Source organism: Rhinolophus hipposideros, assembly GCF_964194185.1.
Source record: "Rhinolophus hipposideros genome assembly, chromosome: 22".
Classification (NCBI taxonomy): Eukaryota; Metazoa; Chordata; class Mammalia; order Chiroptera; family Rhinolophidae; genus Rhinolophus; species Rhinolophus hipposideros.
Window position 1 is genome coordinate 18,728,669 of NC_138068.1, and position 14,657 is coordinate 18,743,325.

Consider the following 14,657-nt stretch of genomic DNA (forward strand, 5'->3'; position numbering starts at 1 on the left):
AAATATCTTTTTATTGCTGACTAATTTTCCATACTATGGGTATACCACAATTTTTATTCACCTGTTGATGGACATTTGGGTTGTTTCCACTTTTGGTCTATTAATAATTATGAACATTTGCATGCAAGTCTCTGAACATATATTTTTATTTCTCTTTTATTCTCTTATGATTTGGGTTGCTAGGCCAAAGGTAAGTATTGTTTAATTTCATAAAACCTTGCCATATCTTTTTTCAGTGTGTTACTGGAAAAAATCGTTCTTGGTACATAAATGTCTCAGGAAGGAATTCGAATACAGACCAGGTAATCAACACAAAGCCAAGCAGGCAGAGGATTTATTAAAAGAAAGGAAATAGTATAGTACACTCTCAAGATGGCATGAGAGTGGGCAGGCCCAGAAGAAGGGCAACTGTGCCCCAAGAACAAAGAGGCTTAGGATTTTATTAGAATGAGAGTATGTAATATTCAAGATTTAGAGGTGGAGTCGCGGGTGTTCCCAGGAGGGTCCTTGCTGACTACTATTTCCCATCAGGAAGTGAGTGTCCCTTGTTCTTATTTGGCCCTTGTTGGAACTGATGACTCCAAATGGAGATTTCGCCCTGCCTGCAATGCTAATAGCGTTATAGTCCATTAGGCTTAACTGTAGCCTTTTTAAAAGAATGATCTCATCGCCTCTTTCCTGTACTTGCTCCTTCCCAGCCTCCCAGCTCTCACCCCGTGTGGCCCTGATCTTTCTGCCTACCTTAACAAGTGGACCATTTTGCAGTCCCACAGCAGCGTGTAAGAGTTCCATTGGCTCCATATCACAGCCACCTCTTGATTTGAATCTTCCTGGACTTTTTTCAATGCATATTATGGTTTTTTTTTAAGTGAAAATGGATTATATGTATCATGTAATATATCATAGTCATCTTTGCAATGTCTAAATTATATTTCTATGACAATTCTAGTGCTTCTGTTCTGATGTATGAATGTACCGTTACTTATGTTATTTTATCAACAAAGAAAGATTAAAAGCATTTGGGATGTTTTTGTTTTTTTTCTTGGTTGAATTTGTTTCCGAAAATGGCATTTGGAATGAATTATTTAGTGAGTCTAACGTTTGCAAAGAATCAGGCATTATAGATAACATTATGAGGCAGGGTTGTTAAAATACTAAAGACATTCATCACAACACAGGCTTCCTTACTTCATTTGGGTCTCTGCGCTAGTCTCAGATCACAGCACTTCTTAAACCAATCCAACCTTCCTATACTCTTAGCTTGTTTTATTTTTCTTTCCAGCACTTCTGCTCTACTCATGTATCATCTGCATTCATCACTAGTAATTTGGTAATTGCATATAGTTGACCATAGATACTTCACATGTATTTATACACTCCATGTACGAGATGGGACTTTTTTTCCTCTGGAGTTTTCTCAGTGTGTAGAATGATGTATAGGCTTGACAGTTGAATTAATGAATTGAAGGAGACTTAGAGATTTTTTTAATAATAATTATATCTCACAAGTATTGATCATTTTCTATGTGCCAGACTCAATTTTCATGAAACCCTACAATAAAACTGTTTTATAGAAGAGGAAATTAAAGCTAGAGATTTTTTACATGACTTGCCCAAGGTCTCACATTCCACAGCTCAATTTTTTTCTTAAATAAAGTTGGGGTTTTTGTGTGATAAAATACATATAACATAAAATTTACCATTTAACCATTTTTTTAAGTATATAGTTCAGTGGCATTAACTATATTCATATTGTTGTGTAACCGATCTCCAGAATGTTTTCCGCTTGCAGAACTGAACCTCTGTACCCATTAAAGACCAGTTCCCCTTTCCCCACTTCCTCTAGCCCCTGGCAACCACCAGTCTACTTTGTCTATATGAGTTTGACTACACTTGATACTCACATAAGTGGAATCATACAGTATTTCTCCTTTTGTGACTGGCTTATATCACTTAGCATAATAAGTTTCATTCATGTTGTAACATGTCAGAATTTCCTTAAGTCTGAATAATAAATACTCCATTGTGTATGTGTGTTTGTGTGATACCGGCCAAGTGAGTAAGCCCTCCTCACCCCCCCGGAAAAACTTTTAAGTTTCCCTTTCCTTAAGTTTCCTTTCCCTGGGTTTCTTAGCTCCCTAGTTCATGATCTTAATCACTTTCCAAATCAGCTTTTTCATCTTACAAAGAAGATTGTTCCTCGCCTGACTCACAGGAAGCCTTCTGCCCCCTGATCCAGGCCATTCAAGGCCCAGCTCCTGGCTGAATACTACGACCTGAATGACCAGATTAACCAAAGGAAAAGACCACAGGCTCCACGAAGCTAAACAGAATTTCTATTACACAGCCACCTTGTGTCGATGGCTTTGGGTCCTGCGTCTTAGGCCAACACTTTTAACTCTGTTTAACCAAACTCTATTTTTCCTCATTTAGGGGCCTTAGAGGTACAGATGATACCCCAGCAAGATTACCAGTCCCAACCAAAGAAGCCAACACGGCCTTTCAAATAGATCTTGATCTTCCAGGTGGATCTTGAGGCCCTTTCATCTGACATCAGAGAGAGTGAGAGTTCTGTGAATCCCCCAATAGTTAGGGACAGCTCTATGCCCTGGCCCAGCTGGTTGCAGATACAAAAGAAAAGAACCCCTGTCCCTCAACTTCCCATAGAAATTTTATGGGGATCATGTCTCTTAAGGGGAAAACAAGACAGGCAGTTAGATAGGGATCGGGTCTCTGCATTCTTGCACGTCCACCCACACAACCCACAGAATGTGACCGCCCAAAAGACCTCTCCTCTCCACCCAAAACTTCCCCTTTTCACTGTAAGTATCTACCCCTACTAGGAAACAAATAAGTACAAAATACCCAACTAGATTAGACCAGTCACTCACACCTGCACAGTGAAGGCCACAATGACCTTCATTTCACCTCTTGTATATAATGGGCCTTATTATACTATCTTTATAATATCATACATATGCCTGGAAGTTCATTAATATCATTATAACAGACTGATTTCTGGGAAGGAACATGCGCAGTCTAAAAAGATGAGGTAATAGCCTCTTGTCAATCACAGGTGTCGATCAAGTGGTCCCATACCTGGAAAGGAACAGCCCATTCTAGAGAAAAAAGGGATAACAACTTCAAGTCCTCGCCTTGAACTTCAAGTCAGCGCCTCTTAGTTTTGCCTTTGCTCAGGGACTGCTCTAATCCCTTTGGAGTGTACTATCTCTTCTAATAAACTACTCTTTCACCACTTTATTTTTCACTGCTTTATTTCCGTGTCTCGTTCAATTCTTTGTTCGAGACACCAAGAACCTGGACATCGCACGAGAAGGGACCATCCTTCAATTTTATATATAAATACATATATATACATATACATATATATACACACACACACACACGCACACATCCCATTCTTCCATAGATGATGGCAGCCCAATTTTTAATCTGTAACCATGTCTTTTTTTTTTAATTTTATTGAAGAATATTGGGGAACAGTGTTTGTCCAGGACCCATCAGCTCCAAGTCGTTGTCCTTCAATCCAGTTGTGGAGGGCGCAGCTCAGCTCCAAGTCCAGTTGCCATTTTCAATCTTTAGTTGCAGGGGGTGCAGCCCACCATCTTAAGCGGGAATTGAACTAGCAGCCTTGTTGAGAGCTTGCGCTCTAACCAAGTGAGCCATCCGGCTGCCCCCCTACCATGGCTTTTGATAATAGTCTTGGGGTGATTCAGATGTACATAAATATCCCAGGCTTATTCTGGTAAGTCCCTGGCTGTCTACTTTCTAAAGCTTCTCTCTCCCTTTGTCTTGGGAAACATCCTCATTTATTGTTTCTACTTTGGAGCCGATCTTCCCACGCCACCTCCCATCACACACAGAAACTGAGCTTGTTGAAAAATTTCCATGGTCCAATGACAATCTTCTTTTGCCCTTTATTCAGTCCTCCTCTTCCAAACCCTCTGTGAAATTGTAAGGGTGACACTGTAGTTTCTGTTTTGAGATTTAAACCTCTAGTATAATTCGATTTAACAGTGTAGTTTAGCTTGGGATTTTTTGAGTTTTTTTCTTTGCTCCCCTCCTTTCCAGCCAAACCTTAATGTCTCTGTTTACTGTACATTTACTATGCATTCCAGTTTCAATGATTCTGTTTACTTTAGGCCAAGACCCCACCCACCCACCCTTTTTCTTTGTTCTGCTTCTTAGGTGCCTATAAAACCTTTTGGCCATGCTGGGGAGAAGGAGGGAGAATGTTCACCTTCCTCCCAGAGTACCTGCATTTTGAATAAACCTGCTTTTCTTTCCACCAACCTTGTCTCTCGATTTTTGTCTTTCGTCCAGCAAGCAGCCGGACTTTTAGCACAGTAACAAAATGTGAAATAAAATGAAATCACTTAAGGGCCTTTAAAACGGGGTTGGGAGGCCATTAAAGAAGTGGGACTTCTGCACATCCTCACCAGATGAAACATAACCTTTGACCCCGGGCAAAAGCATAAATTTTCCAGAACAGGAACATCTGCCACCTGTCACAGAGACGGACTTTTACTTAGAGATAGCCCCAGCAACCATTTCTGTTTAAAGCCAGCACCAATTAAAACCCTTTGTGAATGACTCATGCAGACTTCCCCTTTTTGTCTTTAAAAACTTCTGGCTTTTGTTCCCAAGAAGGACATGTTTGGATTATGTGCTCTGATGGCTGTTCCTTTTAATAACACATAAACATTTTTCTTTGCGTGATTTTTGCCTCCTGACAATTTAGGTTAACACCTCTCTCTAGTTGCCTCCTGGGAACCTCTCACATCCTTCACCTTGGCTGTACCTTCCATAAACTTCCCCCTTTCGAAGGCTTAGCACCAGCTTCTACCAGTGTTCTGAGGATTCGGTGCCACCTTAACTATTTCCTCAAGGAAAGGGTCGTATCCTCAAGGAACACTGCTATCCTCAGAATCTAGGGGAGTTTCCTACAATACCCAGAACACACTAGGTCGGTGAAGTTCACTTCCCTGAAGCCACCTCAAATTTAAATAACACTTATCCCTGTGAAAGGGAGGTTTTCAGTTATGCAAATGCCACTCCAAAGACAAATCCTTCAGTCCCACCCAGGTTATGGGCTTAAACTCCAACTTTATAGAAGTTCTGAAACTATTTTCCTTGTTAACCACAGTGATTAACAAGTTTCAAGCATCGGATGGCCTTCAGACCTTCTCCTTGAGGTGAGGGTCAAGTTTTTAAATAAGAAGTCTCCCTATGTAAATAAGATATTTAACTTTGAGGAAGGAATGTAAAAAAAAAATGATGGAAGGCTCCTGTTGACACAGGTCAGCTAGCATGTCCCTAGGTAGACAGGGAGATCCCTGGTGGAATAAACAAGTACAGCCATACCCTAAAACTCCAGGTTTTGAAATCACTCCTTTGCTCCAGGACATAATGTAACAAGGCCTTGAGGTTAATCATAAAATTCCTTTTGGCCTGACAAACGGAGCTGATCTGATAGATAAGAGTGGGTTACTTTGCTAATTCCTTTAGGATGGGCACGCAGAACAAACCTGTTAGACAAATACCATTAGGAGGCTGGGGGCACCAGTTCCCTTCTTCAACAGCTCCCCTTCCCCGAACAGGCAAGGGAAGGTATAAAAGAGCTTTTGCCTCAGTCTTGGGGCTACCCCCATTCGGGACCCCCTCCCGCTCTGAAGCTCTGACTCTTTGCTTTCAATACTCTATCTATCCTCCTTTTAAAACTCTTCGCCTCTCCTGGGTCCATGTTTCCATTGTTCTGTCTCACGAGACACAATCCCAGCCCACACCCAGAAACTGCCCACAGATCCAACATCATCTACATTGTCTGGGGACTCACAGGGAAATATTCCTCCATCACTGTTACACTTAAATCAACATGTATTTTGTCCATCATGATAGCACACTTAGAGTGGAGAAATAGACAAGTACGTGTGAGACTTTATTTTGCATGATATCTAATAGCACAGGGGTTCTTGGTAATCACCAAGTAACCCCATGGCCATCAAAAGCTTGGGGCATGAAGATTGGGAAACTATGTCAAAATGTCCAACCTTAGGCCATCAACACAGGAGTGGATGTCACATAGTACAAATGTGTTGGCCGTGTGTATTAGTCTGCTAAGGCTGCCATAACAAAATACTGAAACTGGAGGGCACCAAGTCCGGGGCTCGTGCTGCCTGCACCGCTCAGCCAATAGACCGACACAACAGTTGGGCTATAGGATAAGTGTCAGAGCATCAGTGATCAAGAAGGCAGCAGGTTAACACCTTCAAAACTGCGTTTGTAACCGGAAGCCAAGGGAGTCTGGGCTCATGCTGCCTGCCCTACTCAGCTAATAGACCCTGTCATGTAGGGTGTCATGCGGGGTCTCAGCTCCTGCTCCCCACATAAGAATGCAGGATACTAGCCAAAAAGGAACACCCACGGAGCCATAGATAGGGAAGTCATACCACTATAGCCCCGCTGGCGGCTAGGTTGGAGACACAAGAAGCAGAAGCCACATTATCCGCAATCCGACCTCCGCTTCTCTGCCAACCAACCCACCTGCTAACTGCAATCCGCGTTTGCTAGCTCAGCCATGGCAGTTACATCAGTGGCTAATGGCTAACTGGTAACAACTGATGGCCAACTAGTCACAGCGGATGGCCATCTACCACTCGAGCCAGCACCTTTCCACGTGAGGTCGAGAGTCTGGAAACTGCTCTCCTGGCTCTGTCCTCACAGACCCACACAGGAATTGGGTCATAGAGTGTGTTTATTATCAGATAACAAGTGGTTTGAGAAGGCAGCAGGTTAACACCTTCAAAACTGCCTTTGTAACTGGAAGCCAAAGGTGTCTGGGGCTCATGCTGCCTGCCCCACTTAGCCAATAGACCCACACAGGAGTTGGGTCATAGAGTGTGTTTATTATCAGATAACCCCTGGTTTGAGAAGGCAGCGGGTAAACACCTCCAAAAACTGCCTTACATTCACAGACCAGTTGGGGGTATTTAAGGGAAAATCTGGTCACTCTCCCAGAGGCTGTATGACATCTCAGAAGTCTGTTTTCCTTTCATGATGCCCCCTCTGTCATCGTATCTCTTGTGGTGCCAGCAGTCCGGGAATGGTGGGGGAGTAACCTGGAAAAATGCTAAGTGATAGAGTTTGTAATTAGCAAGCATCTACAAGCTGATTCTCTGGGTCCAGGAGCCAAAACAGGGCAGGGCACCCCGGGGACGTTCTGAGCTCAAGCTGTAGGGGTGTGATTTACTGTTTCACTATAGGCCAAATAGAGTGAAACCAGCCCGGATGGGGGGCAGGGCATCCCGGAGGCATGCTGAGTACAGGGGGCCCAGCGGGGCCCTGCTTCACCTTCACAGTCTCAGACCAGCTTAGGGATTTAAAGGAAAATCAGGGCCTTCTTCCAGAGACTGCAGGACGGTCCTGGGGGATTGTTCTTCTTCATGGTGCTTCGCTCTGTAGTAGTAACTCTTTGGTGGCCTCAGCAAGCCAGTGACGGTGAGGGGAGTAGCCTGGGAAGAATGCTGGGCTATGAGGTTTGTGGTCAGCAAGCATACAGGCATTAATCATGAGGGTAATCTTCTAAGGCAAGGGACCAGGACAGGGGTGGAGCATTCCGGGGCATTCTGAGCTCAAGCCACAGGGGAAGATTTATTGTTCAACTATAGGTTAAGGAAAGGTGAGGCTGGGGACACAGCGAGACCTCTATTATGGAGTCCCAACCAGACCCCTGCTTCAATACCACAGGCTGGGTGGCTTAAACAACAGAAATTTATTTTCTCACAGTCTGGTGCTGGACATCTAAGATCAAGGTGCCAGCACAGTTGGTTTATGGTAAGACCTCTCTTCCCGACTTCCAGATGGCCACCTTCTTGCTGTGTCCTCACGTGCCCTTTCCTCTATGTGTGCACAGGGAAAAGAAGAGATCTCTGGTGTGTCTTATGGATTACAGCCCCACTCATATGACCTCATTTTACCTTGATTATTTCTTTAAAGACCCTGTCTCCAAATACTGTCATATTGGGGACTAGGGCTCCAACATATAATTTGGTGAGGGGGGGACACAATTCAGTCAGTCCATACACTGAGGTCCACTCAGTGAGTGGCAAGGGATTTCTCAGAGAAAAGAATCCTTGTGAACTTGGCTGACGTTGGTATTCACTAGGGACAGTAGGGCATGAGTGATGAGGAATCAGACTAGATTGGACTGGATACAAGCGTAACTACAAGAAAAAAATCAGTCAGGTAACACTGGATATCTGAAGAAAGCCCTGTCAGATGTTGAAGCTGTGAAGTGTACCAGCGATATTTTCAGCTAGAAATGAGAGAAAATTCAAAACACATACACCAGAGACAATCCAACTCACACTGCCTTAAAAACTAATTTTCTTCTTCCTGATACAAGACCTTGCCCTCTAACCCAAGGAGTCACATGTGATCTGATGGATTGAATACAATCCAAGCTTGTTGAAGTCATCCCCTTACAATTTTCTGTTGGAACTGGAGGAGCAGAGTCTTTCCTTCAGCTCGAGATGTGGAGCCGTGGAGCTGCTTGCAGCTTGTAGCCCTCATATTCCTACATGGTTTGTACTCTCTTTGTACTCTCTTTTTTACCTTGTCTCTTTGTGCTTTCTCCTTTACTCATTTTGCCCATCCACCCAGGCCTCCTTGCTGTTTCTCAACTCTGAGTGTGCTCTTGCTTCAGAGCCCTTGCACTGTAAACTTTCGCAGCTGTTGCTGTTCTCTTTGGAGAGGTTTTCCTCCAGATACTGCTGACTCCTTCATTTCCTTCAAGTTTCTGCTTAAATGCTACTTTCATAAAAGGCCTATTATGACTACCCTATCTGAAATTGTGACCCTATCCCTCTCCACTCCTCTTTTAAAAAAAATGTTTTCCATAGCACCAACTTCTAACATGTTTATTATTGTTAATTATATTATTATTCACTGCCAGTCTCCCCTCACTAGGATATAAGTTTCACTAGGGAAGGGATTTTTGTTTCTTTTGCTCATTGATGTGCCAGGCAAATTACTAAGTACCCAGTAAATATTAATATTTATTGAATGAATGAATGTATTAATGACCAAATAAGCCCAACTAGTATAATATCCATCTAAGGAGGTTGTTAAGAGGATTAGAAATTATGGATAGAAAGTAAAGCACAAGTAGAATATCTGACTCATAGTAGGTACTCAAATATGGTAGCTATTGTCATTTTGCAAGGTCTCCTTTTTTCAAAGACTTGCTAGACCTGGAGATAAGTTTCTATACCTACAAACAGAAAAAGACTTATGAGGGAAAAGGAAAAAAGAAAAAGACTTATGAGGCACATGCCAGGAGGTGATCTTTGGACCTGCATGTGCAGATATACACATTTCTTTCTTGAGCATTATTTGTAGGAAACAAGAAAATCAATTAAAAAAAATCAAATTCTTTTGGAATTTGGGAAGATGGAAAAAAAGAATGTCTTGAGGTTAGGTTCAGTAAAGGATAAAAAAGAAGTAAACGAAGGACCAGGTAATGGTGATAGCTGGCATTGAGAACCAACAGCACTGATTGAAGAGGAAGCTGTGGAAAGATGTGAAACCACAAAATTAATGCTGCCAGAAATAAAATTGTTTACCTCATCTGGGTGGTGGAAGGCAGCTGGGGAAGAGCAGAGAAGAATCACTGGGAGTGTTCAAGGTTATTAAGCAACGGGCCTTAAATGAATTGAATTCAAAGTCTTCTAGTCCTAACATGGTGAGGTCAGAGGAGAGCTTAAGCATTCATTTCTATCACTAGGACCAGAGAACAGGGCCTGTGTCTGGTAGGTATTTGTTCCCAGGTTGGAGAGTGACTGGATGGATTAGGATCACCAGGACTGTATGGAATTAAATGAAGTGGAAAACTGGAAAGTGTTCAAGTTTTAGAATCAGCTTGGAATCTTGATTCTGTCACTTACCAGCCAGGTGACCTTGAGCAAGTAATCAACCACCTTGTATAAATCTATGGCCCCTAGAAAGTAGGGGATTAGAGGGAAAATAATAAATATGGCATTAAATTATGATCTTTAACAAAAACAAATAGAAAAGTCAAGTTCTCAAAAGCAATTGCTTTTGAGTAAACCCAGTTGATTAAACATAAAACCCTACTTCTATTACCTACTGCCCAGGAAACCTTGCTGTCAAGGCAGGCTTTCCCACGGGTCTGATGAACACAAGTTTTCAAACCAGCCATTTATTTGCAAGTTCAAATATAAGTCTTTCACGCTTATGCTATTTGTGGTCTCTTGTTTTGGTTTCACAAATCTTGACAATTATCTTGTCTTTCCTCAAATTATTCTGGGACTTAAGGGTGTGTTTTTGCAGGCCTGGCCCTTCTGTGCAGATAGAGGGCAAGTACACCTCTCTATACTTTCCCCCATGGGTCTATGGGACAAAGAAGCAATTAAAAAATTTGGGTTAATTAATATAAAATACTTTTATGTTGAAACTGCCATTAACAAGCAATTGTTGGCAAGAACATGGATTTTGGAACCGGGCTAGATTGCCTGGGTTTGAATCCAGGTTTCATGACTTCCTCGCTCTGTGACTTTGGGCAAGTTACTTATTTCTCTGTACCTCAGTTCTTACATCGTAATGTTATTGTGATACTTAAATGAACAAATATTTGTAAATCCCTTAGATCATTGCCTGGCACACAATAAAGCTTTAAGTGTTTGTTAAGAATATTTTGCTTACCACTAGCCTACTTGTTACTACTGCTTGATAATTATCTGCCTCATTCATCCTTTATGCCCTAGATGGGTCTATGGCTGGGTGAATAGGAAGGTGTATTGGCTTTAGTAGTGGTGGTTAATTGCATGGACCAGGATTTATAGGGAAGTTTGGATACTGCCCCAGAGCAGTTAAAGTGAGGGGGAGATGCCTGCTGTTTTCACAGGCTGTTACCACCAGGTAGTATTCCTTTCCTCTGGGAAGGGAGTTGGGATGGAGAGGGGGTTGAGGATTCTTTTGGAGAGAAGCTTGAAGTCAGCTCCTATATGGAAACCTGAAGATAGGCTAAAATACACAGATAGGCATCCCTGGGGCCCTCTCACTGCCCAGCAATACCGCAGAACTTGTAAAATGCAAGAGAACATCTTCACATCAGATTTGAAATCATTCCAAGGTCTTCCATTTCAGCTTCTTGACCATTTTTCTCTTAATTGGGAAGATGCTGGCAGCCTGATGGCCTTTTCGGTTTAAGTTTGGGGCACAGGAAACACAAGTACACCTGGGGTACTCATTTGGAGGAAGGTACCCTTACTTCACCATAAGAGCCCCTGCTCCCGGTGGTGGTTGGACGTCCACGGCTTCTGAGAACACTCTCTCCTCGCTCTCGCCCTTATTAGCACCACCCTTTGTTCTGCTGCTCGCTGATCAGTTTCGCGTAAACACCGGGGCCACATTTAGGACCATGGGGCTGTCATTGCGCCTGCGCAGGGGCCAGGTGCCTTTAGTGGCTAAGCTGTCTGGCCCCAAGGGCTGAGCTGTCTGTGCGCCTGCGCGGGAGGCCAGTAGGCTGGCAACGCGGAGCGGACTCGCCGCCAGTGTCGGGCTGCCAGTGCGCCTGCGCGCGAGCCGAGCACCGCGGTTCTTGAGTGTGCGGCGCCGGGCGCGGGGTGTAGCCATGCAGCGAGCCGACTCGGAGCGAACCCCCAAGCGGCCCCGACGTGATGGCAGCCCGAGAACCCAGCCGAACACCCCTTCCGCGGTTGCGGCGGAGGTGTCCCCGGCCCGCACACTCCACCCGGACCACAGGACCTGGGACTCGGAGCAGGTGTGCGAGTTTCTAAAGCGCGGTGGCTTCGAAGATCCGGGACTGCTGGACCGCATCCGAGGTAGCAGGGCTGGAGGGCGGCGGGGCGGCGGGGCGGCGAGCCGAGGCGCGGACGGCGGGCCTGCGGGAGCGCGCGCCGGGCCGGGGAGCGGAGGCCCTCCGGGAGGACCCGAAACGGAGCCGCGAGACCTGGCGCGGGAGGCGCCCGCGGGGGTGGGCCTGGGGTGGGGGCGGGGTGCGGCGGAAGAGGGGCGCGCCGGGCGGGGTGACCTGCGGCGAAGGGCCGGCCTGCGGCGCGGGCCTGCGGTGGCGCCGGGAGACCTGACGCGAGCGACCCCGGAGGAGGGGGACCTGCGGCGGGGGGGCCGGGGGGGCCGAGGAAGGCAGCAGCCTTTGGGGCGGGTGGACCCGCGGGGGGCACTCTGGTGGGTGTCTTCAGGCACGTGCCGCCGCGGCGCGGACAGGCGACACGCGGGGCCCTTCTCTGGGTAGAAGAGCGTCCTCCCCGGAGTGGGCGCGCGGGCTGCGGTCCTGCAGGCTGGCCTGCGCTGCGGCAGCGCCTGGAACCCTTGTCCGGGATGCTTTCCAGCTTGTTTCCTCCGCAGACCCACCCCCCTTTTCCCGAAACTCGGGGATTTCCTGAAAGGGAAGGAAGGAGCGTGTTGGTTTCCCCCTAAATCTTCTCAGCCCACCATTGCCCCCCACGTCAGGGCGCAAGCCATGCTTCTTCCCTGTACCAGCGGAGCTTGGCGGCCACCATGGTTTCGTGTCCAAAAGCACTTTCTTTTTTCCAAATCTGGACTCGGGGGTGGTTGGGTTGACCACTGACTCCCCCCACTCGGGGGAAGCGTGCAGGTGGTGCGTTCCAAGTGACCTGGCTGGTCACGTGAAGTCTCCGCGGGTCCCCGCGATGGGTGTGCAGCGCCCGGCCTCGTGCTCCGAGGGGCTCCCTGCGGAGACTGGCGGGGTTTGCACGGTCTGTGAACGTCTGCAGTCGGGTGTGAGGAGCTTCAGCGGCGCAAGCCGTCACGGTCACTCGAGGGGTACATAGAAATGGTGCTTCTCTCTTTTCCCTTCCCCCCTCTTATTTGCCTCCACGGCTGGGATGGACACTGCTCGTGAAGAGCCGCAGGTGGGGGCGAGGTCGTTTTATAGGTTCCGTCTCCTAAGCGTGATGGGCTCTGTGGGCCCCCCGTGCCCGTGGCGGGCCGCAGGTGTTCGTGCCCCGGCCTCCAGAGCGATCTGTCCTCCGGAGCCCCTGGTCGGGTGGTAGCAGGACACGCTGCACGCCTGTCGTTGGTGACAACTGACCAGTCGCTCATTCCTGACCGCCGGCTTTGTCTTGACCAAACTTCAGTCAGGCTCCTCTCGCTCCTGGAGGCCCCTCAACTCTTGCTGGCCTCCAAAACGGAGCAAGTACTAAATAAAAAAGTGGAACATGTCAAATATATGGTGATGGAAGGAGAACTGACTCTGGGTGGTGAACACACAATGGGATTTATTGATGATGTAATACGGAATTGTACACCTGAAATTATGTAATTTCATTAACAATTGTCACCCCAATAAAAAAAAAAAAAAGTGGAACATGCCCCCTGATCGTGTTCTCCTGGGAACCAGCTGACCACAGCAGGACACTGTCCTATCAGACCCCATGGAGGTTGCTTTCTCCTGGAATACAATCTCACAGGAACCCTGACATTTAGAGACCATAATCCATAGTTTTTTTTACAGATGATGTGATTGAGATCCAAAGATGTTAAGTAACTTACCAGAGGTCACACGGCTAGAAAAAAATCGGAGCTGGATTTTAAGGTTAGGTCTGTGGATGCCACAAATCATGCCAGAATTCATACCTTAACAAGTGTTCTCATCAAAAACCATTGGATTCCCCTCTACAATAAGAGAACAAACAAACCAATTAAAAAAAAATACATTGGAGAGCATAACCAAAGTTAGAAAATCAACTAAGAGTAAGAGGAAAACAAAAACAGAAAAATAAGCAAAACATAGGAGCAAACAATTGACAATCAGCCAGTGTAAACACAGAAAAAGACATTGTCTCAAGAGTAATTTTAAAAAAATACTGATTTTTAAATTTAGATTGGAAAATATTTAATGATCGATAATAGGAGAAATGGGTAACTCAGTAAAGTTGATGAAAATGTCATTGGCTCAACCGAGGGAGTTTGGCAATACCGTTTTACTTATAGGAAATTTCACTTATAAAAATTTGCGGGTATAATTTGACAGGTGTCCAAAGAAACTTATTCAAGATTATTCTTTTAACCATTGGTTATAAATAGCAAAAAAAGTAGAAATGATCTAAGTATCCATCAGGAATAGTGGTAAATAATAATGATGGCTAACATTTATTGAGTGTTTACTTTGTGTGAAGTACTATTTTATGCATTTCACATATTTTATAAAATCTTTACAACAAATCTATAACTCTATGACATAGGTTCAGTAATACTTATTCTAGAGGTGAAGAACATAAAGTTCAGAAGAAAATGATTAAATATGTTATGGTACATCTATATTGTAGAACACAAGACAGCCATGAAAAATGCTGTAGGTTGGGGCAGCCGGATGGCTCAGTTGGTTAGAACGCAAGCTGTCAACAAGGTTGTGGGTTCAATTCCCGCATGGGATGGTGGGCTGCGCCCCCTGCAACTAAAGATTGAAAACAGCGACTGGACTTGGAGTTGAGCTGCGCCCTCCACAGCTAGATTGAAGGACAACGACTTGGAGCTGATGGGCCCTGGAGAAATATGCTGTTCCCCAATAAAAAAATTAAAAAAAAAAAAAAAGAAGCACAGAGTAGTGTGTG

General features: G+C 45.2%; 1 protein-coding gene across 2 annotated transcripts in view; it reads left to right on the forward strand.

Annotated features, from left to right (window-relative positions):
- The first annotated feature begins 11,525 nt into the window (after positions 1–11,525).
- SAMHD1 (SAM and HD domain containing deoxynucleoside triphosphate triphosphohydrolase 1) overlaps positions 11,526–14,657 on the forward strand; it is a 46,016-nt gene continuing 42,884 nt past the window's right edge. Inside the window, exon 1 of one of the 2 annotated variants that reach the window (XM_081034607.1) lies at positions 11,526–11,885. In XM_081034607.1, the coding sequence (XP_080890733.1) occupies positions 11,675–11,885 (211 nt within the window). In that variant the 5' untranslated portion in view covers positions 11,526–11,674. The remainder of the gene's footprint in view (positions 11,886–14,657) is intronic. The other variant, XM_081034608.1, reaches the window with a different exon arrangement.